The sequence below is a fragment of the Ailuropoda melanoleuca genome, chromosome 4 (genome assembly GCF_002007445.2).
Source record: "Ailuropoda melanoleuca isolate Jingjing chromosome 4, ASM200744v2, whole genome shotgun sequence".
Lineage (NCBI taxonomy): Eukaryota > Metazoa > Chordata > Mammalia > Carnivora > Ursidae > Ailuropoda > Ailuropoda melanoleuca.
The window spans coordinates 53,903,928-53,931,459 of NC_048221.1; the positions used below are offsets into that span (position 1 = coordinate 53,903,928).

Consider the following 27,532-nt stretch of genomic DNA (forward strand, 5'->3'; position numbering starts at 1 on the left):
AGTCCCAAAAGGTCCTACTTGGTAAAGTTCAAACATAAATCATCACATCAAAACATACACTGCATTCTCTTCCTATGGGTCTTTAATATGGCCATTAGTGGTCATCTCCTAATGTCCACTCTTGCCACCCCCTAATGTGACCTCAGCCCATCTATTTGTCCCTGAATCCTGCTCACTTTATCCCATGAGTTACTTCCTTAGGTACATATATTTTGCACTGGTGATATTCCAAGAAGTCTTCCTGATGGAGCTCATGGCCCTCTCAAGTGAGATTCTTCTGTACCAGCATCTTCACAGTACCAATCATTCTCCAAAAGCATCCTCAGAAAAAAAGGCCACCAAGACTAATGAGTTTCTTTGTAGTCATGTCCTTTTTAGACTGCATTGTCTCCTCTTCTTCAAGAATGTTCTGGAACAATGACCCTGTGTGTGTGTCCAAATGTTTGTGGGAAATGGCTATGCCACTATCAGTCCTAATCAGCACCAAGAAACAAATAATCAAGCTCTTAAAATCCATGTGGGTGGAATGACAATAAATGTGTAACTATTCTGTGACAGTTAATGCCTTTAAAAGATGATCCGAGGCACTGAATTCAAAACAATCACAGTTTAAAGGGTGTGCTCCCTGGGTTATTTGAAATATAAGGACTTGGGCTTTTTCTGTTAAGTCTGTTTATTTTGGTATACATGGCTCACACCTACATAGTAGATCATTTAACAAAATACCTATATGAGATAATTCAGGGGTTTCATTTGAATCTCATTCACAGGAATTAGACCCCTAATCCAGTAATGAACTTTGAAGTGATAGGAAGGAGATCAGTGATTATCGGCAGGTGGAGGAGAGGGACAAGAAAAGCAGAAGCAAGATTTACAAAAGGACACAAGGAACGCTGGGGGGTGATGTGATATTTTCATGATATGTATATATGTGGAAAAGAACCCATTTGTATGCTTCAAGTAGGTATAGTTTATTATAGATCAGCTAATTCAAGTAAGTTGTTAAAAAAGTGAAAAAGAACACAAAACCTAGATAAACCAATTTGAAGACTTTAATAAACATATTAAAATAATGCATGTGTATGTGTGTGTCTATAGGTGTGCACAGAATATATTTGTGTGAGAGAATTTTAAATAGTGAGCATGTACAAGGTCAGAGAAATCTCTACATATTCCATAGTAAGCCTTGCAGTCTTAATGATCCAGACATAATTTATAATATCAGCAAATAACAGCAAAATGCTTACATATAAGAATTATTTATCTCCTTGCAAATGTATAAATCCTTATGTAAAACCTACAGACTATATATATACATTTAAATGAATTTAGGTACAAAGAAGCAGAATAGAATATGAATTCAAATCTTTAATTGTATACATCAGATTTAGAAACCAGGAAGTCAATAATTTTAACTACTGTTATATCTCTTCAGTAATGTGAAGATTATAATATCAAATTCTGGTGTTACTTCATTTTTTAAAAGATTTTTCAATTTAATTTTTAAAAAATTTACTCATTTGAGAGAGAAAGAGAGAGCCAGGGCCAGAGTAGGGGGAAGGGGCAGAGGGGGAGGGAGAAGCAAGCTCCCCACAGGGAGCCCAATGCGGGTCTCAATCCCAGGATCCTGGGATCATGACCTGAGTCAAGGGCAGATGCTTAACCGACTGAGTCACCCAGGCACCGCATGGTGTTAGTTCATTTTAAAAAATGTAATCAAGGGGCGCCTGGGTGGCACAGCAGTTAAGCATCTGCCTTCGGCTCAGGGCGTGATCCCGGCGTTGTGGGATCGAGCCCCACATCAGGCTCCTCTGCTATGAACCTGCTTCTTCCTCTCCCACTCCCCCTGATTGTGTTCCCTCTCTCGCTGGCTGTCTCTATCTCTGCTGAACAAATAAAATCTTTTAAAAAATGTAATCAAAACATTAAAATTATTTTTCCTATAACATAATATTGTAAGCAACACAGAACGAACATGTCGCAAAGTCAAGATTATGGACAACACACTTTTTTCTTCCAATACACTGTCTGTGTGAAGAGTCTGAAAATCACATTCCTGACACATGTAACATGACTACTGTTCCTGTAGGTGATAAGATGGGCTAGTCAGTATGAATACCTCTTGCTTTAAACTGTGGATAAATTAAGGCAAACATTCCTTTAAATACCTACTGGTATCTGCTAAAATAAATGTAATCCCAGGGTCCAAATATGAAGGATGATCTAAGACCAGAATACTAAGCAAGCTGAAAGCCTGTGCTGGTCTTGAGACATCAAGTGATAACCTGGATAATGGGTTTTTGCCTGCTCTGCCAGGGCAGGGCACAGGCCTTGGGTCCGTAACAGGTGGGAAGTTGATACTGAGAGACAATGGAAAGCAGGACCATTAAGAAAAGTGACAGGCAGTCGTGGTACCATGAAGCAGCCCTTCTCTGCCTTACATCTGGTACTGATGAAAGCTCCTTCATGTCCACTTGGATTGCGAATATAATAAACGTGTTATTCAGAACATCCAGTGTTAATGCTCCAGAGCAGGGAAGAAGCAAATGAAGATTCATTCTCAGAAAATTCCCTGGATTAAAATCAGCTATCCATGGGCACAAAATCTAAAGTTGCAGAGCCCTTCAATAGGTGAATGTATAAAGATGTGGTTCATGTATACAGTGGAATATTACTCAGCCATCAGAAAGGATGAATACCTATCATTTGCATTGACACAGATGGAACTGGAGGGGATTATGCTAAGTGAAATAAGTCAAGCAGAGAAAGACAATTATCATATTATTTCACACACATGTGGAATAGAAGGAATAGCACGGAAGACCACAGGGGAAGGCAGGGAAAACTGAAGGGGAAGAAATCAGAGAGGGAGACAAACCATGAGAGACTCTGGACGCCAGGAAACAAACTGAGGGTTACAGAAGGGATGGGGGTGAGGGGATGGGGTAACTGGGTGATGGGTATTAAGGAGGGCACGTGTTATGATGAGCACTGGGTTTTACACAACTAATGAATCGCTGAACACTAACTACATCAAAAACTGATGATGTACTATATGTTGGCTAACCGAACATAATAAAAAATATATGTGTATATCTATATAAAAAAAGTTGCACGGCATTCCCAAACCTAATTTCAATAGAAACTGAAGAGGAAAGAACTAGGTCTCCAATACTGAAGATACTGACAAACATTAAAGAAATTTAAAACGGGACTTAACCAGATTCCCAGACCTGGGAAGACCACCCCCCCACACCTCCCCGCTCCAGAGTTCTCCTGCTTCCCAGTCTGACCCTTTTCCTCTTTTCCTTAAAATATAAAAAAGTCTTCCGTTATCCAAAAAAACCTTCTCTTGAACAAACAGCTCATCTAGCTATCCTACATCTCCTTTCCCTTTATCTGCCAAATTTCTTCAATATAAGGTTTTTTTTTAAAAGGGACTTAAAACATGAGCAAAGATAAAACGACAATAAAAGTAAAATCGAAGTAAAAGTCTCATAAAAGTAAATATACAAATTCTAGATATAAAATGAAAATTTTTAATAGTGATATTAAAACTCATGCATAAGTTCTGCTTTTGCCATGGTGGGACCCTTCACTGATTACAGTTAATATATTTGGACGAAATATTTTTTAAAAAACCATCTGAGGACCCAAACGTAAACAAAAACAGGTCAGTCCCGTGAGCCAAAAGCTGGAGGTACATCTTGCAAAAAGAATGGTTTCCCATTTCTTTTTTATAATGCATTTTTCTTCCTCATGAAATGGCATGGAGGAGGTAGTAGTCATGCTCTTCCGAGCAGAAGAAACAAGGAAAGGAGCCCTTGGGGGATAGAGGGTGTGAGAGGGAGAACCAGAGATGAGACAACCAGAGAAGGGGGTCTTCAGTTCTATACCTGTCCTTGCAAGGGTCTCATCCTAACCCCTGAACATGTTTGGGGAAGACTGAAACCAACACAGCAGAGATTTAGCCTCCGGGCACAGAAGACAAAACAGAATTTACAGACTGAAACTGACCAACCAGGCTGATTGTCTTCTAAAACAAAAACATCAGCATTCTCCATAATAGGACTGAGAACACAGCAGAATACTCAGAAAGTCCAAGATACAATGCAAAACTACCCACCACACAAAGAATGAGGAATATGTGAGCAACTCTAAGGGACAGATACATTCAACAGAGGCCAAACCTATGTTCACACAGATGTTGAAATTCTGGTGATTTTCAGGAAGCTTTTATGACTATGCTCTATAAAATAAAGGAAAATAACTAAAAAGGAAGAGAAGACAGGATTTCTCAGTAGAAAAAATAAAATTACAAAAATAANCTCTGCTTGACTTATTTCACTTAGCATTATCTCCTCCAGTGCCGGCAAATGGACATTTTAGAACTAGAAAATACTATATGCCTGAAATAAGACCTCTCTCCCCGCTCAATAGCAGAATGGAGATGATAGGAGACAGTCAGCAAACTTGACAACAGACTGACTGAGGAACATGAGAAATGAGAGTGAGTAACATGGACAGAGCTTCAATGACCTGTCACACAATATCAAAAGGTCTAAAATATTTGTAAGTGGTTATCATGATAAGAGAGGGGAAAAGGATGGGAAGGAAATAATTTTTTCAAAGTAATGGTCACAAAACTACCCAATTGTGATTTAAAGACATGGAATTTTAGCAAACCTGAAGCAGGAAAAATGCAACGAAAACCATGCCTAGACAGATCATAATAAAACTGCTGAAACCTGAATATAAAAGCAGCTTGAAAGAAGCTAGGGATGAAAGATACATTCCATATTGGGAAACAATGATTTGAATGACAACGGATTTTTCATCGGAAAAAACAGATGTCAAAAAACAGCGGAAAAATATCTTTATTTATTTAAAGATTTTATTTATTTCTTTGACAGAGAGAGAGAGAACACAAGCAGGGGGAGTGGGAGAGGAAGAAGCAGGCTTACCACTGAGCAAGGAGCCCGATGCTGGGCTCGATCCCAGGACCGTGGGATCAGGGACTGAGCCGAAGGCAGACGCTTAACAACTGAGCCACCCAGGCGCCCCTGGAAAAATATTTTTAAGTGTTACGAGAGGAAAAAAAAAAAGACCCCCCCCAAAAAAACAACCCCTCCCAAACCTGTTCTATATCCAGAAAAAAATATCCTTCAAGAATAAGGGTAAAAGGAATTAATTCTCTATTAAAGTAAATCTCGAAGAATTATTTGACAGCCAACGTTCTCAATGAGAAATGGTTAAGTAGTTCATCCCGAAGGGAAATGAGCCAGACGTAAAGCTGGTACCTCAGGAATTAAAGGAGAGTCCAGAATTGGCAAATAGCAAATATTATTTTTTATTTCTTCCTAGATTTTCATTAAAATGAACAGGACTGTTTAAAGCAAAATCTATAACACAAATTAGTGGCATTTTCACTATGTGTACGTGTAACACATAAGGCAGCAGTGGTGTCATGACGAAGCTATGTGGTGTTAAAGTACTGAGGACTTACACAAAATGATACTTTATTAATTCTAAGTAGATTATGAAAAGTTAGATGTGCATATTATAATCCTCAGGGCAACAACACATAAAAATGTTCAAAGACATATTGCCAAAATGCCACGTGATAAATTAAATTAGAATATAACTATTATTGAGATAATTCAAAAGAAAGCAGCAGGAGAGGAGAAGAATAAAATCAGAAGAGTCAAATAGAAAATAGATAAGGAAATGACAGATCTCCATCCAATTGTATCAATAATTATACAAAACATTAATAATATCAACAATCCAAATAAAGGCAAAGATTGAGAGTGATTTAAGAAAAATAAGTCCATATTATATGTTTTCTAAAATAAGAATACTTTAATCAGGGAGTGAGAGACACACTACATAAAAAGCGAGCAGAGGAAATCTCAGGTGGCTGTTGTAATGTCAGGTAAAATAGACATAAAGACAAAGCAATTTTTCACCCTTTAAAAATTGGCATAAAATACATAACACATAAAATTTAACATCTTCCCCGTGGCTAAGTATACAGCTCAGTGGCATCAGCACATTCACACCGTTGTGTAACCATCTCCGCTGTCCATCTCCAGAACTCTTTTCATCTTGTGTAGCTGAAACCCTGTCCCCATGAAACATAACTCCCCACTGTCCCTCCCCCAGCCCCTGGCGACCACCAGCCTACTTTCCGTCTCTGAATCTGACAACTCCAGGGACCTCATATACGTGGAATCATTCAGTATTTGTACTTTTGTGACTGGCTCATTTCACTGAGCACCATGTCCTCAAGGTTTGTCCAAGTTGTAGCCTGTGTCACAGTTTCCTTCTGACCCTCAAAAGTCCTCTGCCCCTGTTTCCTCTGACTACAACAATGTGATTTCTATTATTACTTCATGAGAGAAAAGAAATGGGGAACTCACCCTCTAGCAGGATGCATCTCCCAAGTTCTGGCTCGCTCCATAACTGGTCTGCTTTTGTTCACTTTTCACGTCCTCGGAGAATTGTCTGTTTTTCCCAAAGATTTTAGCTGTAATTAGCAAGAGCAACAGGTTTCACCAGAGCAGAACCGGAACTTTTCCACCAAATTTCAATTTAAAATGTTTTCACTTTATTTTTGTAATTTTCATATGGATCTGATGGTAATGGAAGTTTTCCTTCATAGTAGTTTGGACTTCGAATTTTACAAATGTGTGTGACTCAGAATATACATTCTCTAGTTATTCCTCGAGAACAAGAAGGAAACAAATAATAAATCATTCATAAAATAGTTTCGAGAGTAAGATCAGCTATGTATGAGTGAAAAAATCTAAATTTTCAGAACATTCATAAACTTAATTTCTGTTGAAATTGAGAATCCTGATGTCGTAATAACCAAGCGTGCAGATATTATAGTGACCACATATGTCATATAAACATGAAAACATTAAACACATGAATATAAGACTTACACCATGAGCAAAGATCAAAAATACTTAAAAAACAAACCAGATACATATGCATGGGAGTGAGTTTCCCATTTCTTGGCTCTCATGGATTTTTTTCTCCTGAGTTGGCCTAGAAGTAGTAATAGAAACCATATACCTTTGGCCAGTGGATACAGGAAACGAGTGTGGGAGGGAATTCCAGAGGCGAGAACCAGCAAAGGGCTCCTAATTCTGCGTGGGTCTCTGCAGGTGTCCCAGCCTAATCCTGGAGCATATACGGCACACATGTAAACAACAGAGCTACTTGATCTCATACACAGAATCTCAACTAGACATGTAGGCTGACCGACTCCAACCAGGTCGATTGCCTTCTACAGCAAAACAACATCTTAAGAGGCATATACCAGGACCCAGAACACAACGTAACATTCACAATGTCTAAATATAATTCCAAATGACTCCATATACAAAGTATCAGGAAAATGTGACCAATTCTAAGGGATGAACACAATCAATGGATGCCAAACATATTCTCAGGATGTTGAAAATGTATTGCTAAGTAGTCACTTGGTTTGTGGTCATTTGTTATGGCAACCCTAGACATCTACTAGGGTTTTCTTCCGATGTGTAATAAAGTGTGACTCACTGAAGAAACCTCTACCACACTCATTGCATTTATAAGGATTATCATCTCTGCAGAATTTTGGTGGCTAAGGAGTTTTAACTCCTGGCACCGTAGCTTCTCGCTTTCATTAAAATCAGAGGAATTCTTTACAGTATGACTTGTCTGCTCTCTTCCCTGGTGACGGCCTTCCTACGTTTAGTACACTTATGGGAATCTCTCCACTATTAATCCCTTGAGATCTTATGAGGTTTGTTATGACTGAAGGTTTTCCCATACTGATTACATTTTAAAAGTTTTCCTCCTGCCTGGCTTGTGCTATTACAGAATAATTTCCCACATTCGTTATGTTCATAAGAATTCATGCTAGCAGCTTCTCTCGCCTTTGTCTACACTACATTTGAAATGCCCTCAAATAATGATGGGGTATTTTTCTTAGAGGAAAAAGCTCTGAGCTCAGATGAAATTGGTTTTTCTCTTTTACCATATTCGTGTCCTTCCTCCACAGTCAATGCTTTACTGAAAATGAACGCAATGAATGGTTTGAAAACTCCTTTTCCATAAATTGTATAAATAACTACTCTTTGTGAATATTTTTATAATCTATTTATGCATATGCTTGGTCAGAAGTGTCCTGTTGTGTGTCTGATACTCTGGTTTCAGGTCTACTCTTCCAGAACTAAAAAGAGCTCAAGTGCAAATAATCCCCTCCCTATCTGAAAAAGTCCCTGTCATAAGCCAATTGCTACAAAAATGGACAATTTGGGGAAGAGAACACGTGAATTATTTCAGATATGATCTTATATAATGCAGAAAATCCACAAAGCACACACAAGTAAACGGAGGAGAATAAGAGATAAAGTACACAGACTGGAGAGTTACTATAAACTAAGGAGCTTAGAGAGATGTCAGGGAGAATGACAGAATAAGGACTTCCAATACCCTGCTTCATAAAAGCAATGAGGACACTGTAAAAAATAGTCAAAACCAACCCTTTCAGACTCTTGAAATTAACCAAAGGCTTGTAGTAAGGGAGCGTTTATTCAAGAAAGGTGGCTGAATGTGGGTAAGCCCAGCAGGCTCTGTGGCACTGAAATTGCTCTACCCGCACCCTCTTCTCCTTGTCTGTGGGTATCTTTGAAAATCAAGAGCTAGCAGTCATGGTGAAAATCTACAGCCTAGCAGCCAATGGAGGAGAAAGAACTGGGTTGGAACACTCCAAGAGAACTGTCACTATTTCACCTGTCTGATATCATACACTATATGCTCTATTGACACCCATCTCTGTGGTGGCAAGATCTGCTAGGTCCTCGCAAGTCCTCTTCACACAAGACTCATTTCGCGGTCTCCCCGCAGTTACTTCAGACCAGATGACTCGGTTCGTGCTGCTGGAATACGGAAACAAGTAGCATATGCTGCCTCCAGCCTGAAATGTCCCCTTCAATGGCCCTCTCAGAGGCGAGAAGCAGGGGTCAAGGAGTTGGCAGTTACAAGCCATTCCAGACCAGACCCCAAAACACGTTCTGGGGTTGCTGCCCAGAGCTTCCTCCCGACCACATCACACTATGCAGTATGAGAAATAAAGTTTTCTATGTTAAGCAACTGAGATTTGGGAACTTTTTTGGCACTGCAGTCACCATGTACCCTAATGGACACATATAAAAAGCACATGTGGAGATCGATCTGTGACAGTGCATGAACTGGGTGCACATATAAAAAGCACATAGATACCTCTGTGACAGTGCATGAACTGGGTGCATCAGACAAGGGGAACCTCAGCCAAATTTACAGTGTTTTCATTTTCATAAGGATAATGAATATATAGATTTTAGGTGTGGGTAACAAATTTAAAAGACAATCCCTGTATTCCCCTCCTCTTGCTCCTAGAAACCTCTATCTACTCCCCAACTGTCCTTCCCTTGCTTACCTCCATGGTTCCCTGGGCTCCATGGCCCTGGCTCAGGGCTAGGGCAGGAAAGGAACTATGAGACACAGTCAGTGAATCAGTCAACAGACGCTTACAACACCAATCCCCTGGGCCCTGGGCTGCTGCAAACTGGGCACCAGGAGATAAATGAGTCATGTTCCTTGGTCCTGGGCAGCTCCCATAGTCTGGTAATTTCTCTTTAGAGTGACCATTCCGTGCCACATTAACAAGCTCCCATGCTGAAGATGGGACTTGTCCGGGATACAGGGGAGCCCACTCTCTGGGTCTGTCTCTTCATCATTGTCCAAAGCTAGCAGAGAGGTGCAAGAGAAGAGATCACTGCATCGGGGCTAGGATAGCAGTGTGTGCTCAGATCAAGGGGAAAGGCCACAAAGGTAGAAGTGATCCCATCAGGAGCACCTAAAGAAGACTTGCCTAAGGTGGGTCTTCATGGCTGAGCAGGAGCTCAATGAAACAGCAAGAGTAAGGGAAGGAGCACGCAAGGCAGCAGGACCCACATGTACAAGGCAGAGAGGGGTGAAATGATCCTCTACTTTCAAGGCACTCATGGCTTCAGTTTGGTAGAAACACAGGTGTGTGCATGGGAGAGGCACTCTGGGCAGATGCCCCCGTATGAATTTGGACTTCACCCACAGGGCTGCCACAACCATTGCATAGACTGTGTCCTTGTGTGCCTGGCCACAAGGGCAAACAGGGCTGAATTCCAGCCGAGCTCAACCCACCAAGCCATGCACCCTGGCACAGGTTTGGGTCTACCAGGAGAAAGCGATGCCTTTTTCTCACCTTCCCAAATGTGCTGTGTAGTTTAACAGCAGCCCTGTTTATCCTTCCTCCAACACCACAGCTCTCAAAGCCTTTGAAAAGGCTTGTAGGATCTTACCGAATTTTCACAACTCCATGGAATAGGGATTATGAGCACAATTTCATAAATGAAAAAATGAGGCTGAGAGGTGGAGAAAGACAAAACTCTCCAAGAGGCACTACTCAAGTTCCAGAGATCCCACTCGGGCCAAAAGAGCTTGGGACAAACCAGTAAGACTCTTGGCCATTTGCCCTGTGCAAAACACAGTCTTGATGAATACAACTAAGATTTCTTATACATATTATACAACGTGACCAGAAATAGAAATATGAACAAGGCAAGGCAGAATCATAGCTCTTGAATCATTCTAATATTTCCTTCCAATCTATTAGACTGTTTTTGGTGAAAACTCATCTATAAAAGGATGGCATATCCCCTCATGACCTGGCAGCAGAGACCAGGTCATGACGTGTTTTTGACATCAGATGAAAATCCATTTTGTGGCCCCTCCTAAGAGGGGGAGGGACCTACAATTTCACACATTTGAAATGTTAGAAATTTCACTGAGAAACCAGTACAAGTAATACTATCTGATTTTTACCTTATACTACTTGGGAGGAAAATAAATGGGACTTTGGGGGGGAAAATCCTCCTGATTGAATTCTGTTTCCTGGCTTATGAAAAACAGAGCCTGGCAAAGAGAAGGGGATGTCCCCTCAACCCTGGCCAAGGCCCCTGAAGCATCCAGGCAACAAAGGTTGTAGGAAGAAGCTGCATGTGAATTCAGACCCTGAACTAGCTTCTGAGTCCAACTATGTGGCTTGCTGTCCAAGGATGGATGACAGTACTGAAACACTGGGTAGAAAAGTTTCATTACTCCCATTCCTGTTTATATCTAGAACATTGATTAGATACATAAAATTCACCAAGAGTTGTACTAAAAACACGTAAGCTGTTTATAAAACAAGCCGTTAAGGGGCTTTCTAAAAGTTCCAACAACCAAGCCAGTTTACAGGTAGCCAGTACTCAGTGGCTACTAGAGAAAGCTTTGAGTACAGTATCGGCGCCATCTCGTGTCTAGTATTGAGATCAGCATGTCCAAACGAGGAAACAAATACACAGAGCAGAAGTATGAAGGAGTTGATCGACTCTGGGAGAGGTGAGTAGCCAGGTGTTCCAGAAAATTTAGGGAGGGAAGGGAGATGCAACTGGAGAAGTAGGCTGGGGCCAGCTCCTGAAGAAAGCCTTTACCTCACAGGCCTTGAAGGGGGGTGAGCACCTCAGTGATGTCATCAGATGTGTGTTTTAGAACAATTCAGCTGTAGGCACACAGGCATGGGCTTCAAGAACGCATCAGATGCTTATGGGGTCAGCACGAGCAAGACTATGCTTACTGTCTCAATTCTTGGGCCGGATCAGAGCAATCTATGATCATAGGCCTTCTACCAGAATATAAGCAGGGATTATTGGCTGATTTGCTCACATCTCTATCCACCCTGCCCAGAACCATGCCTAGTACATAGTAATTTGTATCCAAAAATACAAGGGGCATATTTTACAATATAAACATGACATGATAACACTGTCAAAATGTAGATCCCCTACCCCATCCATCTCCAAAGCGCCTTTTTAGAGAATAAGGGATACGCTTCTGATTTCTCACCAGCCTGATGGGCAGGCATCGCTCTTCTAACCTGACGGATGAAAACACGGAGGCTCAGTGAGGTGGGCCCGCTAAGGGCCAAGGCTGTCTCCCCATCCGCGACTCTTTCACCGCTCAGGCCCCAGAGAGCTCCCTCCTGCCTGTTTCACGTAAATACGCTGGCCTTTGGGGCCAGGCAAGGCTCAGCTGTGTGTCAGCGGTGTCACACCCGTACCCGCTGGACCGCCGGCTTACAGCATCTGCTGCACGCTAGGGGAATGTTCCCTGAAAAGCGTGAGGGACAATTACAGCTCCAGAAAAAGTCTGTCAAGTGACGTTACCCAGGACGAACCCCAACGACAGAGGCAACACTCAGTCCCACTAGAAAATATGAAACGTCTGTATCGTCCCCTGAGGCGGAGGGCTTAAGAAAGGCTGCACACACCAGTGTCTTCTGTCCCCTTCCATTGCCCTAATTTTACAAAGGGGGAAACCGAGGCCAGCAAAGGAAGAGAGTCTCTGAGAGTTACTTCGCAGGCTCAGCGCGCGGCTTTCCTGCTCGTCCTAGAAAGGAGGGGTCCAGACGCGATGCGCCACAGGACTTCCGGAGCAGCCTCACCGCTGCACACTCCCACTTCTTCCACTAGCCACGACCCACGCGGCCCCGGTCCCGTCACCCACCCACTTGGCTCGCCGGCATCTGCTCTGCACCGCCACTCGGTTCCGCCCGACCGCCGGACCGGCTCCGTTCACCGGCTCGGCTCCGCTCGCCCTGCTCGGTCTCGTTCGGCTCACTCGGCTCTGCTCGGCTCACTCCGTCCACCCGCTCGGCTCTGCTCGGTCCCGCTCGGTCCCGTTCGGCTCACTCGGCTCTGCTCGGCTCACTCCGTCCACCCGCTCGGCTCTGCTCGGTCCCGCTTGGTCCAGTTCGGCTCACTCGGCCCCATTTGGCCCCACCCGGCCCACGTGCTTGGCCTCTTTCAGCCAGTAGAGCGCCCTATCTTCTCACCTTCGCCGCATCTGGACCCAGGGCCACGTGCCGAGTCGGGCCAGGCGCCAGGCGACTCACCTCTGGTTGTGCCGCGCACGGCTGAGCTCCACCACGCGCACTTCGTCCCCTTCTTCAGTCACACGCGAAGCCCTCTGTACGCCTGTCAACTCCTCTCCTACCAGGCATTCTGGGGGAGTTGGTCCAACATGACCCCGCAAGGGTCTCCCAGGGTTTCCATCATCGTGGAGGCCGGGCGGACGGAGGGACGGTCCTGGGTCCTGGCATTTGGCAGACTTGGCGTGGCGTCCAGGCCGCCCACGTCGCAACTGGATGACCTTGGGGGCGCTTCTCCCGTCTGAGTCTCAGTTTCTATATGCAAAATGAAGCTACCGATAATTCCGCTTTCCTGGGGCTACTGGGGAGGACCAGGGAGCTTGTAAGCACGTGTTGAGCGCCATCTGTGTGCTGAGCGAGGGTGGACGCAGAGGAGATCCTGGCCCCGCATTCTCCAGGAGCACACAAGACTAAACAGGGTGTGTTTTAGAAGACCAGGCCCTCTGCTCTTCTCTAGCTGTGCGGCTTTGAGCACGTCACTTAGACGCAATTGAACCCCTAAGTTTCTGCTCCCTAAGGCAGGCATAGCTCCTTTCCCAAGCAGCAATCATCTGCGCTCACCCTGCTCTCCAGCCCGAGACATCTCGGAGTGGAGGTGCTCAGGTGTCAGCCCCATACTCCATCCTTCAGAAGGCTGGGTTGGGGCAAGGATAGTCTCTCGTAACAACCCTCCGTGTAACTAAGGTTCATTCCAGAAACGTTTAATAGCTTTAAACTCAGCGATGGGGGGAGAGGGCAACGGTTGGGTACTTGAGTTGCAGGCTGCAGAAACGGAATTCCCTAATTTAAATAAAAACAATTGTTGGAAGGATACCAGGGAGATAGTGGAGTAAGGGAAGCCTGAAGACAAGGAAGCCCAGGAGCTGGGCTGCCCCAGGTGGTTTTGTACCCAAAACTTCTGAATAGTCATTCCTGGACACTACTGGTGTATGAAGGCACCCCAGCCCTCTCTGCTGTCTGACTGGGCTCTCACTGCTGGACTCTATGTGTCCAGAGAAACAGTCTGATTAATGGGGAATAGGTGTCCGGACAGTCTTCACATTGACCTGAGCAGGTTTTGAAGGATGAATAGAAAGTTGCCAAAGGGAAAGGGAAGGGGACCTTCCAGGTAGGAGCTGCATGTCCAGGTCATGTCCATCACAGGGCAGGAATCTTGGGGCAACTCAGAATTCTGCTTGCCACACTGTGCCAGGTGCTTTCCTGGTCATCTTATTCAATGCTCACAAAAACCCTACAAAAATAAGTATTATTAATTCTTTGGAAAATAGTTTTATTTCCTTATAAAAATGTTAAATGCTTTTATAAAGAATTCAAGCTATATGGTGCAAAAATGAGGGGGCTAGGATATCACACATATTCTAGTAAAATGAGGGGGGTAGGATATCAGACATACTCTAGTATCCCAGATATCCAGGATTAATATTAGGCCACATCCTTCCAGATATCTTTCTAGGCATATATATTGCAGGAGACAAGAATGAGACAAGGAAGGAGGAAGTTTGGGTGGAAGAAAGGAAAAGAAAGAACTTTATAAATTGAGATAACACTCTGCATGCTAATTTTCATTTCCATTTGGAATGTTTATTTTAATAATTTTGCAAATACAAGTTTAAGTCCTGAATTTTCATTTAACCCTGTCTAATGAAAAATTTCCGAGACTTTAAATATGTTTTGGAAGCAGCATTATAATGACTGTATAATATTCTATCAAATTCATGAATTATAAATCATAATTTATTTTACTATTTACCTATAGTTGCACATTTTGATTATTGCTAATTTTCACTATTATAGATAACACTACAATAAACGTCTTTGTATATATATCTGTGAACGCAGCTCTGATTATTTCTTTAGAAGTAGCATTACTGATTTAAAGACTATGAATACTTTTGAGAAAATTCTCAGTTTGCTTTCATAAAATTAATATTAATTTATAACCTCACAAATAATGCATGAGTACCTGTTTTAGGGAATATTGAGAATTAACATTTAAAGTATATTTTGTCAATTGTACACATTATAAATAGTATTTTATTGTGTCTCTATTGCATATTTCTCTAGCAATGAGTTTGGTAATTTTTAATATATTTTTGTAGTTAATGTTTTTTCAATCCATAATTGTCTGTTCATGTTCTTCTTTATTAGAGTAATAGTGATTTTTAGAGCCTTCTATTATGTCTTAAGGATAGCTACTTCTTGTCAAAATTATTTTTGCCCAACTAAATATTTACTTTTATATTGTTTATAGCTTTGTGCTTGTTTTTTATGACGTACAGAAATTTTAACTTCATTAACCTTTTTTTCCTTTGTGATCTCTTTCATTGCCTTTTTCTTAGAAAATTCCTTTTTACCTTCATACCACTTAAAAAGACACATCTGTTTTCGTCTAGTATGTTAGAGTTCCATTGTTTACGCTAAAATCTTTAATAAACCCATGAGTATGGTGTAAGTTAATTGCTTAGTTATTCTGATAAGTACATTTCCAAAAGTCTTTGCAGGATACACCATCCACCTCGTTTGCATTTGTTCGTGATGCTTCTTCACAATACACCTGTTTCTTAACTCTGTGCGCTAAACTTTAAAAGTAAAATACGGAGCTGATTTATACTCAGATTTAAGGAAAGAAAAAGAATTTAATTGAAATAAAAGCAGTTGCTAACTCTACCCATTGTTTTGTTACTGTATCAGGTATTATCTCCTCCAAGTCCCCCGAAGATTATGAAGAACATTAAGAAGTTGGAGGTCATGCATTTGTTTAAATTACATGTTTCGCTCTCAGCTCTATTTTTCCTTACTGTGAAGGATGAGAAAACTTAAGTCCCTCACACTCTCTTCCCTGCCCACGCCCAACAGGCGCTGCTGGGCTATTGTTTTTATAATGCCAAGGTCTGTGATAATCACGTTTTCTCTGCCACCTCCCTTCCCTTGGATGTTTAGACCTAGTTCTGGGTTTATTTGGAAGCGTTGCTTACTTCTGGTCCTGTTACTTTGTCTTTTTCCTCTCCGAGTTCCCTGTCTAAATTTATCTCTTGGTTGGCATAGTCCCACTTGTAAATGTGAAATGAGGCTTGTTCAAAGACACTTTGCCCATGGCAAATCAGTGCAGGAGTCGAAGATTCTCATCTATATTCACCCGACTCCAGAGACAGTGCTCAGGAGAGCAATGGGAGCTGTGAGCTTTTAGCCTTGGGGGGATGGAGTGCGGTACTGTCTCTTCTGGAACCTTATAGGAAGGTCAGAGGAGCCTGGATAGGATCGCAGCTTATCCTGTTCCGGGGGGTCGGATTAGGGGCTGCACAGGCTTTCTCGGTGCCTCTGAGAGGGCTGAGGAGGGAATTAATGACACAGGCTGCTGGTCCTCTTGGCATAGATTTATCTGGAGTCTGACGACTATGGACAGAAAGTAGAACAACGAGTGTGCTAGCTTTGGGGGCGCACATACGAAGATTGGAACGCTACAGAAATTAGCGTGGCCCCTGTGAGGGTGATACACAAATTTGTGAAGCATTCCATATTTAAAGAAAAAAAAAAGACAGTAGAACAACGAGGAAGCCCAGAGCATCTGTTTCCCTTCTATTAGAAACAAAAATTCCCCATCCAGGAGCCTAAACAAAGAAAAGTCTATTTTTCTTTCACTTGGGGGAAAAATGAAAGCCCAGAGGTGCAGTGTGGGTACAATGGCAGCTCATCCATGCTGGCAAGCCCCAGGGTCCTTCTCGCTTTCCATTCTGCCCTTCATCTCAAGATGGCAGCCGGAGGACCACCAAGAAGGGGAAACTCAAGGGACCAAGAACCTGTGACTTCCCCCTACATCTCTGGCCACAACAGAGTCCTGGCCACTCCTAGCAGCCCCAGATGCTGGGATATGTCATTTTGTAAGTCTGTCAAAAGGCAGAAGCTTTGTCTCATGGTAACAGACGTGTCTTCATTGCTTTTCAAGCTATGGTAGTAACAGCTACACCTAGCATTTACGGATATTTGTTGGAAGGGCCAAATGTGGGTCAGGCACAGTGCTCGCTATTGTGTGTATCGTGGTGATGTGACAACGGTCTGCTCACATGTGTCACTTGGGGTGCTTACTATGTGCAAAGCACATGATATACTCCTTTTATTTCTCGTAACAGCGCTTGGAAGTTAAGTACTTGTCCCCATCTTACAGATGGGTAAAAAGAGGCTGTGAAAGGCTTATAATCTATTCAAGGGTCCATAATTCTACAACAGAGCCAAAATCCAAACCCTGTGGTCTCCCCCAAAGCTTCGGCTCTTAATAATTTTTCCATACCAGTGGAAACCAGCGGTTTCCCTCCCTGGCTGCGTCCAATGCCTGGGACCTATCCCTCAGATTCGGATTTAACTGGTTGAAGGTGAAGACCAGGCATCAGTAAGCTTGTATTACCTTTTTTAGTCCTCACAATAACTGGAGATGGAGGTATTTTTCTCTCTATTTAAAATTAGGTAAACTATCACCCAGAGAGGTAGACTCACTTGCCCAAAGTCACACAGCAAGTCCACAGTGGTGCTGGGATGTGTGTCTACATCTGTTTACCTTCTCCAAAGAGCTGTCCTTAGCTCCAGAAAAAGGTGACTTCCATTAAGTTGTGGGGTACACTGGCCAACCCCTCTGCTCCAGCCAGCCCAGAAGCCTCCCTGGGAATGTGTGTGCCCGAGGGGCAGGGCACCACGTGAAAGCTGGGTGATAAACGGGTCGGGTTATGCCAGGATGTGTGGCGGAAGCCCAGCCTGCTGAAGGCAGAGGTGTGGCTGGGCCAGGGTGGGGGCCGGACATGGGGATGCACTTTTTCCCCAGCACAACAAGCTGCGGGCTTCCTCCTCCCTAGCTGAGCCCTGCCTGATATGTCAGGCCCAGAATGGGTCACTAGCCAGGGACTGGAGGGCTGGCAGGCAGGCAGGGGCCCAGGGCCAGTCCCCAGAGGAAGTCACATGGCGGGGGTCACAGGCCTGACCCAGGAATGGTGAAGGGAGGGAGATATTTCAGGCCTGAGAGGAAGGGCCCGGCCCACGAGATGAATCACCCGGGACAGATTATCCTGAGGAAGACCTTGGGGGTGGAATTGTGATAAGCACTGTCCTCCCAAGGTGACCAGGAGCCCGCGGTCAGCTGGCCGGTGATCAGCCAGGCCACGTGCGATGTGAGCACTCAGATATTTCGAAGAAGGCCCACGAGCTCCAGATGCATTGCCAAAGTGACTTCTCAGAGACCTTATACCATGAGGATGAACATCTCCACTTTCAGGATGAGAAAATGGAGCTCTGGAGCTAAGTCACTCACTCAAGGTCACACGGCTGAGGTGGGATTTGAAAGGGGAGCCTGCCTTTCTCTTGCTGCCAGCAGGCCTCCCCAAAGCAGGAAGCTAAGACCGCGACTGCCCTCTCTCTCCACCAGAGCCTCACAGACAAAATGACGGGGCTCTACTCATAATGGCAAGTTCAGCCTCAGGTCTCACGCTTGCGCCTAGTTGAGGCACTAGACTTGTCCAACCTCCTCAAGGTGTGAATGGGAAGGATGGAGCTCAGAGAGGGCAAAGGGCTTACCCAGGATTCCGGAGTAAGTCTGTCAGAGGCTGACTCCCTCTGACTCCTGCCTCCCAGGCCACAGTTCTGGGCATGGCACTAGTATTTGGACCCTCAGCAGCCTCTGCTCCAATGAAGCCAGGCACAGCTGGCACCTGGGGAGCTGCCTAGAAGCAGAAAGGCGACTCCCACCTCTCCTAGGAGCCCTGCTTTATGTGGAGGGGACCAGGACATCCCTATTCGTAACCAAGTCATTCTGATGGACTAAGAGGTTTGAGACACACTGGCATAGATGATCTTTAAGATTCCTTCTGGTCCTAAAGACTGGGTTCCAGTATATGTCATTACCACCACCACCACCACCACCACCACCAAATACCAAATACACTGAGTGCATGATACGTGCCAGACTCTCTGCTAGCTGTTTTACACATATGAGTGTGTGGAACTCAGAGGCAGCGTTATTATCATCCCCATTTTACAGAGGAGGAAACTGAGGCCGAGGGGCGTTAATCATTTTGCTAAGATAGCACAGCCAGTGGCTGAGCCGGGACTCAAGGCTGGATCTGCTGCTCCAGGGGCCTCAGCAGCCTTTCATATGTGACTTCCCCAAGCCAGCCATGTTTTGAGAGCCTGTAGTGCCTGCTTTGGGATTCAGTCTCCCCATCTGTGGGGTGAACAGTGTCCTTGCACACTTCATGCTCTGCCCCAAATTTGCAAACAGACCTTTGGGTTTGCTGCCCAGCCGAGCAGTTAACAGGACTTTGGCAGCAGGAGGAGTGAGACGCTGCTTTTCCAGCCCTGAAGCCCGTGTTCCAACTCCTCCCAGTCAGGAGGCTTTGGCCCTACTCCTCCTGGCCCTGTGTTAAGCCCTGAATCACTGACCTGGAGTGAGCGGACCTCATGCAGAGCAGTGGGAGGGCTGGGATGGGAAGAGACCAGTGTAGAGGCCCCCATTGTTGGCAGGGGTTGGGAGATGTGGGGGAAGACAGCAAGGGAATTGAGAGGTAACTTTTATTAAACACTCACTGTGTGCCAGACACTCAGCTAGTTGCCAGGCAAGCACCTTAACCTCGCAACATCTCAGTTTTCTCTTCTGGAAAATGAGGTGGTTATGAGGAGTAAATGAGACCCATTCAATGACTCAGTTATCCAACAATCATCCATGAGGGCTGATTATGTGCCAGCTGTGGTTCTAGGAAATGCAGCAGCCAAGCGACGAGTGTCTGTCCCTTATAGGGCTAACGGTGCAGCCCGGGAAACAGACTTATGAAAATCAGTCAACCAAGAAACACGTCGTGCAAAGTTGGAGAGAGTGGCAGTAAATGGTAGGAAGCAAAATAAAGCCAGGGTAAGATGTGTGTAGAGCGCTGTGAAGGGACAGGATGGATGGTCAGGGACCGTTTACACGAAGTAAGGAACTACCAATAAAACTACCTGGGAGGAGTGTTTCCAGGGAGCAAAGAACTAGGAGCATCCATCAGGGACCCTGACACACAGTGGGTGCTTAATAAATGCTGAATGCTGTCATAGTTCAGAGGGAGGGACCATTTCCTTATTTACCAGGTGGGAGGTCTCTGTGTTGCTGCCGCTTCCTAGCTGTGGGGATGTGGCCCACAGGCACCCCCTTCTCATTCCACTTGCCCCCATCCTGGGAGTGAGGGCCTGGATCAACACCCCCAAGCAGGAGGAGGAGGCAGACTTCTGTGGGAGAGGCTGCACAAGGCCCACCAGCCTGACACACGGTGGGAGCCTTCCCGAGCGGAGACTGTGGTGCCAGTCACACGGGGGTGGACACCGGACAGCCACAAGATAGCAGAGGCTCCCTCTCTCGTGAAAACCCACACAGCACTGGGTCACTGCCAGTGGCTTCCCGCATCCACAGAATGAGGCCTACAGGCCTTTACTGTCAATTCCCGAGCAGCTGAGGCAACTTTCTTTCCAGCTCCTCCTCCTTTGCTCCCAACCGGTGGCTCTCCACAGGCTGGTTACTCTGGGTCCTGAGAGCATCACCGAGTGTGATAACTGTGAACCTTCTTCTGGAAGTGCTCATGTGAGGTGACAGGGGCTGACAAGTCAAGGGCATGCAGCAAGCTGGCTGCTGTGACAGGGGCCAGCGCGGGGCCCCGTGGAGATTGAGATCCCTGGTGGAGGAGTCTGCCAGGGACGGCTTCTGGAGGAGGGGCACTGCATCTCAAAGTGTGTTTTTGGTCATTCGGTTCTCTGCAGAGAGGTCTTCTCTGGCCACACTGGCCAAGAGGCCCCACCAAGCCACTCTCTTTCATGCTCCTTATTAAGACTGCACTGTGCTGGTCCCTTCCAGCACAGGGAGACAGACAAGAAGAAGACAGGGCACAGGAAGAAAAGCAGGGTCCCCGCAGTGGCCAGTGCTGTGAGGGGAGTAGATGGGGGAGGGAGGGAAGGTGGTTGAAGGTGAGGCTACCTTAGACTGATTAACCTGGGAAGGTGTCTCAGAGGAGTGACATTTCAGGACTTTCTCAAAGCCACACAGGGTAGGGACAAAGCTGAAGGGAGAACCTCATTCTTTTGGCTTCCTTAGAAGAGCTTCTGCTCCATGCTCCGTGGTCCCAGAGTTCCCCCTTGCTGAAAAGCCCACACTTTTCCAACAGCCTTCCCCAGACACCCATCACCAGGGGCCTGGTTCACGGGAATCTCTGCTCCTCCCAGTTGCCCCCAGCAGCTCTAAATACTTTAGTTATAGAAGCTTTTCCTCTGGTTTGTGTTGCTACGGTTTTCTTATTTGCACAAATGCAGAAACAAAAGAAGCAAATACACATGGGAAGATTATACAACCCGAACCCCGGGAATCTGATGATGGAGACTGTCTTAAACACAGACATCCTATCCTGATCGGCGGTGGCAGCAAGTGGTGGCTGTGGCCTTTCCATTAATTTAATGCTATAGTTGCGTACACAGCACACTGTAAGCACTTTACACGTGGCATCTTAAACCTCACAACGACCCTAGGAGGTAGAAACTGTTATCATCCCCAGTTTACAGATGAAGGAACTGAAGCAAGGAGAATATAAGTAACTTTCCCAAGGTCACAGAGATCACAGAAGGAAGCCAGAATTTGAACCACCCTAGAGCCTTCATTTACAACAGGGTCTGGTAAGGAGCAGAGCTCAGTGCATATTCCTAATAATGCTGTCCTTGGGACCCAAGCAGCCTCTCCTTCTGTATCCAGCAGGGGGAGCCAAAGGCCAGGGTCCTCTGCGCCCCTGCCCCTGGCATGCTTGGTATGGTTGCAGCACCCGCCAAAGAGACACCCTTCTCCCTTGATGCAGGCAGAAAGAGCCAAATGGTGAAAAAGCCTCTTGTTTAGCATAGCTCTGCCAAATCTGTAGTAGGTCCCACTGAGTCATGAAGCAGTTAGTCACAGCTGGTTCGGGGTCTTGCAATAAATCAGATACACTTCCCGCTGGGGGAGCTCTCAGTTGAGTGAAAGATTTTTAGCCCCAGAGAAAGCCCAACAACTCTTCAAAAAAAAAAAAAAACTGACCTGGATTTTGCAGCTATTAAGTGGCAGAGTTGGTATTCACACCCAAGCCTTTTTGACCCCAAAGTCTATGGTCTTTTTATCAAGCCGTGGTGGTCCTCAGTCGATGCTGGGTGCTGGGGATACAGAGATGCAGGAGAGAGGATCGTGTCTGCAAGGATCTCAAGTCCTAATGGAAAAGGGAGGCACGTGAGCCCAGACATCCTTCCGGTGGGAAGGGCTCTGCCAGGATCAGCTAAAGGGCCATGGAGCAGAAGGGGAAAAAACGCATTAAAATGTGCTCTCCTCAAAGGAGGGGGTGATGTTTGCTGTGTTTACTGCTGGAGCCCATACTCAGCACACTTTAATCTTCAGTGAATGTTTGATGGATGGATGAATGAAAGAGGAAGAGATCAAGTGCCTAAGACAGAGGCAAGGTTAATCAGGGAAGGCTTTTCAGTTGAGTTCACATTTGGGAGGACCTTGAAGGATGAGGGGCGTTGGCCAGGTGGAAAAGAGGGGAAAGGCATTCCAGACATATGAAAAGGAATAACAGGATGGAGTAACAGTCTCAAGTTTGTTTGTTTTTATTTCAACCCACAGTGTACACTCACAATTGGAGCCTTATTAATGTACAATGTCCTCTGTTATTTTCTGGGCTATTTCCATTTTGTAAATATTAGTGGCAACCCACTAATTTTGTGTGATATGGGCACAGGGGATTTGGGAAAAGTGGAGGCTGGAGAGGTGACTTGGAGCCAGCCTGTAAAGACCTTTGGATGCTTGAGTTGATGAGTTTGGACCCTTTTCAATCCTTGCTTCCCCTGCGAGTTCTGACCCTGCAAATTCTTTGCTCCTTCTCTAGCTCTTTGAGAAACTTCCTGCCCACTCCTGCCTTCTTCCTCCCCAGTTCGTTCTTTCAATCGTACTGAGTTGGGGCTCTGTGCTGGACTGTCCCCACTCAGTCTTCTCGACCTCCCCGACATCTCAGCCATGCCTTGGCTTGAAGGACTGCACACCTCTCACTGTGGAGACCGTCACCCTAAAAGCCCACACCCGCCCTCCTGAGTGCCTGGCACACTCATCAACTGCCCCTTCAGTAACCACAGACTCATCACCCTCAGACCTGCTTCTGCTTGTTCCATCTCTGTGTTGTCCTCACCAGTCACAATGCCTCCAGGACAGAATCTTGTCCTTGGGGACATATCATGCTGTCTATTCTCCTTTCAAACCAGCTCTCCAATTCATCCACTTTTCTCCTTGCCATCTGTCACCAACCTTGTGGGGGTTGGCCTTCCTGCCCTGCATATCTGTTGACACCTCCTGCCTCCGTGTGCTGCCCCCTTCTCTCAATTCCCCATAACAGCTGCCATGAGCCTTCTGAAGCATGCATCTGATTGTGTGACACCCTGCTTCCCTTTATGATAAAGCCCAAACTTAATTAATATGCCCCGTGTTCCCAGATTCCTTGTTGGGTCTTGTCTCTGCAACCCTCCCTACCCCCTATTCCCTCTGATACTCCATTCACCAGGCCCCTCAGACTTCCATGGGCCCTGCTTCCTCTGGCTTTGAAAACTCTGCCTGGTGAACTCCAACTCATTCCTTCTGGATCCCAGTTTAGGAACACCTCCCTCAGGAAGTCTTCCGAGACCTACCCAGTTGGAGCCCTCGTCTCTGTGTTCCCACAGTCCTCTGTGCATCTCCTGCCTTGACGCCTAATACCTTCTTCTCTATTGCAGTGACCCCGCCTCTCTTTTCCATTAGACGGGAGGCATAATTGAAGGATTAAGAGCAGACACTGAAGTCAAAACTCCGTAGGTTCAAATCCCAATTCTGTCATGTGACAGCTGTGGGAGTTTGGGATTTTATTTAATCCCCCCATGATTCACCTTCTCCACTCTATAAGATGATGCTAATAATAAAAATATTAACAAAAAAGAATGGCAGCTACCTCACAGTATTGTTAGAGGATTAAACGAGTCAAGGAGCTGATGACAGAGCCTGGCACACGGTAAGTGCCACCTATGTGACTGATTGTCAACTCAGCCCTCAGAATAGTTGCTCCAGGAGGGCAGACACTGGATTTATTTGACCCACTGTTATATCCCCAGCACTTCACCCCAACATCCTGGCCATGAGCATCCCCCAACATCTGTGGCGTGCATGAGTCTTTGGTCTAAGAGGATGACAGTGCATACAGGAAAGAGGGGACACCTTTGGGTGATGCCTTGGAGGAAAACTGCTCAGAGCTCAGCACTGACTGCGTCTGAGAGTGGGAGAGGAGGAGGAGGAATACCAGAGGAAAAGGTTGGCGAGGATGGACTTTGTGACTGTCCCTCCCAACCCCTTGGCTGTTCCAGTCTCTCTCCCCCACTGTCATTCATTGCTACCTTCATCCACAGGAGGGCTCCAGCCAGCGTAGGGGTCACTGTTCATTCCTCTCTTCTCTCTCTCTTTCCCTCCCCTCTCTCAGTTGGAGCCTTCCAAGTCCTGTCAGAGCTGCCTGTCAGACCTAGGCCCAGCGTCCTCCCTTCTCCCTGCATCCCACTTGTACCTTAGTTGTCCCAGTTACGTTGCTGTGTAACAAGCACTCCCCCCAAAGTAGTGGCATAAAGCAATCCTTTCATTCTACTCACAAGTTATGGGGCTTGGGAATTTAGACAGGGCACACTGGGGATGACTGCAGAAGCCCCTGTCCGCAGTGCCTCGGCTGGGAAGACTCAAAGGGAGGGATGACCTGCTGGCTGGCGGCTGGAATCATCTGGAGGCTCCACATGTCTGGCCGCTGGGCCAGGATAGCTCCAATGCTGAACTGGGACTGTGGACTGAAGCCCTACCTATGCCTGGGCTTCCTCACATCATGGCAGCCTCCAGACTCCTTCCAGGGTGGCTCAGGGTTCCAGCAGGAGTGTTCCAGCCAACAAGGCGGAAGCTGCCCTGCCTCTTATGACCAAGCCCTAAAGCCTTGCAGCATCACTCCTGCCACACAGAAGCCCGGCCAGATTCAAGCAGGGAGAGCACAGAAAGCCCACCTCTCAATGGGAGGCACATGGAATAATTGTGTGGCCATTTTAAAACCACCAGTGCCTCATACCTGGACCCATGGGGTAGTCTTCTCTGTGGTCAGCCTGGCTCCACTTTGCCCACCCCCCACCTCCCTGGATTCTCTGCAGGGCAGCCAAGCGGGAGCTTTTGAACACACACGTCAGATGAGTCACCCTTCTTCATATCCTTCCAATGTCTTCCCGCTGAACGTCCCCCCTGAAATCTAAGCTCCCTGACATGCCTACACAGCTCTATGGGATCTGTGAACCCCCATCTTCTCCCTTCCACCCCACTGGCCTTCCTTCTCGCTCTTGAGCACAGCCCCACAGCCCCTCCTGGGGCTCATGCCCACCTCCATGTTTCTGCATTGCTGTCCTCCCTCTTGAAATGCTGGGACCCCAGATCCTGTGTCTTTCAGGTCTCAACTCGAATGCCATCTCCTCAGATCTTAACTATCCCCGGGCACCCAATGTTGTCTCCCTCATCACTCTGTTTTATGATCATCACCTCTCCCTGTGATGTCTGAAATTATGTATTTGTTTACCTTTGGTCTGTCTCCCTCACTAGCTCCAAGAGAGAAGGTCCTGTGTCCTTCTTTCCTCGTATCCTTGGTGCCCGCCTGGCAGACATTTGTGTAACGTGAATGAAGGCATGAACAGCGGTTTTCAGGGAAGATTTAGAAAAGCAATTCTGAAGGATAGGCAGGCCTGGTGAGGTGGTGTTTAATGTGTGTGTGGTTGGGGGGTGCTGTTTCTAAACCGGCTCTCCCACTTTCTAGCTGGTGACTTTGGGAAAACACCTTCGCGTCTCTGAGCCTCAGTTTCTTCAGCTGAAACGTGAGTCCAACAGCCGCTAGCTCACTGGACTGGGGTGTACATCATAAGGAGGGATCTGCGCCTCTGGTCAGCTAGAACGCTCAAAGCACCCTGTTTCGGGGAGCTAGGCGGACCTACAGCACCCGCCGCGCCCACCAGGTGTCGCCGTGAGCGCGCGCTGAGCTGCCCGCCGCGCCAGGCGCCCTCGGGCGGCTCGGGAGGCCCACGTCTGGGTCCCGTGCAGGGCATCCTGGCCTCAGCCCGACTCCGACTGTCCGCTGGGAGCGGCATTCCAGAAGAGGCTGCCCTACTTGGGCACCCACCTGCCGCACCCCNAGGGGGGGGGGGGGGGGGGCGGAATATGCTGAGCTAGTTATCCCGGCTCCACGGAAGGGGGCGCCCTCTTCTGAAGCTGGGCTCGGAAGCCTGGGGAAAGGGGGAACCCGGGTGCCACCTAACACCCCCAGCTCTGAGCGCTTGGCCAGGCGGGGAGGACGAGGAGGCAAGCCTGGGTGCGGGGATTCTCGGCTGAGCCTTGATCTTCTCAACACCGCGGGCAGTCGCTGGGCGCCAGGTCGACCGCAACTTGCGAGTTAGCGACCGGTGGGGGTCGAGCGGACTCCCACAGCCCCCTGCCGGCTCCGCACCCCGGAGCCGGGAGGGGGCGCCGCGGGAGCGCGTGGGGCAAGGCGTGAGCGCGCGGAGGAGGGACGGGAGAAAGGAGGGAGGGAGGGGCGGGGGCGGGCGGCAGCAGCGCCCCCGCACTCCCCGCGCCTCACTCACTTGCACCAGCCGCTCGCTCGCAGCCTGGCGTCGCCCCGCGCCACGCTCGCTCCTCCCTCCCTCCTCCCGCCCCGTGGCTCCCGCGCTCCCGGCGAGGCTCAGGCGCGGACCGAGCAGACGGGCGCACGGACAGACGGCCCCCGAGACGCCTCGGCCCGCGCCTCCCGGGCGGGCTATGTTGATAGCCCCGCCGGGGCCGGCCCGCGGGATCAGCACAGCCCGGCCCGCGGCCCCGGCGGCCAGCGGGGACTATGAACCGGAAAGCGCGGCGCTGCCTGGGCCACCTCTTTCTCAGCCTGGGCATGGTCTACCTCCGGATCGGGTAAGGGCCGCTCGCATACCCTGCACGCGTGTCCCGGCAAAGTTGGCTTGACCCTGGGAGGGCGTCGGCCGCCGGCCACCAACTTCTTCGGCCCCTCAGAGAGGCTGGGTGGGCGCGGTGCGGGCCCTGTGGGCGCACAAAGGCCCCCCGCAGGCGGGCGCCCCAGGGGCGCGCACAGCTCTAGAGACTGGGCAGAGGTCCGGCCATCCTGAGGATGTCTGATTCTGGAAGCCCCCAGAACCAGAGACAGCCAGTAGGGACGGTCCGGCTTGGGGGACTCTGAGGAGAACTAGCTGCTGCAAAGGTCAGCCTCTCCTAGGGACACTTCTGACCTGGGCGGAGAAACAGCAGGTCCCACAGGAACAGCAGAGCCGGGAGTCAGGACGACAGCCGCTCCCAAGAGCTCAGCCCCCAGAGCCCGAGAGGAACTCTGTACATAGAGGCGCGGGCACAGCCACTCCTGGAGACAGGGCAGTCCCCGGGTGGCA

General features: G+C 47.2%; 1 protein-coding gene, 1 long non-coding RNA gene and 1 other non-coding gene across 6 annotated transcripts in view; 2 read left to right on the forward strand and 1 right to left on the reverse strand.

Moving 5' to 3' along the window:
• The window catches only part of LOC117801936, a 54,796-nt gene extending 44,161 nt beyond the window's left edge, over nt 1–10,635 (reverse strand). For 2 of the 3 annotated variants that reach the window (XR_004624789.1, XR_004624788.1), the window contains exons 1-2: nt 7,084–10,635; nt 6,423–6,529 (exon numbers count right to left, since the gene is read on the reverse strand). This is a non-coding gene — a long non-coding RNA (uncharacterized LOC117801936). Of the gene's footprint in view, nt 1–5,005; nt 5,064–6,422; nt 6,530–7,083 lie in introns of those variants that run through there. The other variant, XR_004624787.1, reaches the window with a different exon arrangement.
• A 5,830-nt stretch (nt 10,636–16,465) lies between these two features.
• On the forward strand, nt 16,466–16,567 carry LOC117802106. The gene has a single exon (XR_004625162.1). It is a non-coding gene; the product is annotated as a U6 spliceosomal RNA (small nuclear RNA).
• Nucleotides 16,568–26,668: 10,101 nt separating this feature from the next.
• The window catches only part of WNT7A (Wnt family member 7A), an 87,338-nt gene continuing 86,474 nt past the window's right edge, over nt 26,669–27,532 (forward strand). Inside the window, exon 1 of one of the 2 annotated variants that reach the window (XM_034658839.1) lies at nt 26,669–27,044. In XM_034658839.1, the coding sequence (XP_034514730.1) occupies nt 26,974–27,044 (71 nt within the window). In that variant the 5' untranslated portion in view covers nt 26,669–26,973. The remainder of the gene's footprint in view (nt 27,045–27,532) is intronic. The other variant, XM_002920689.4, reaches the window with a different exon arrangement.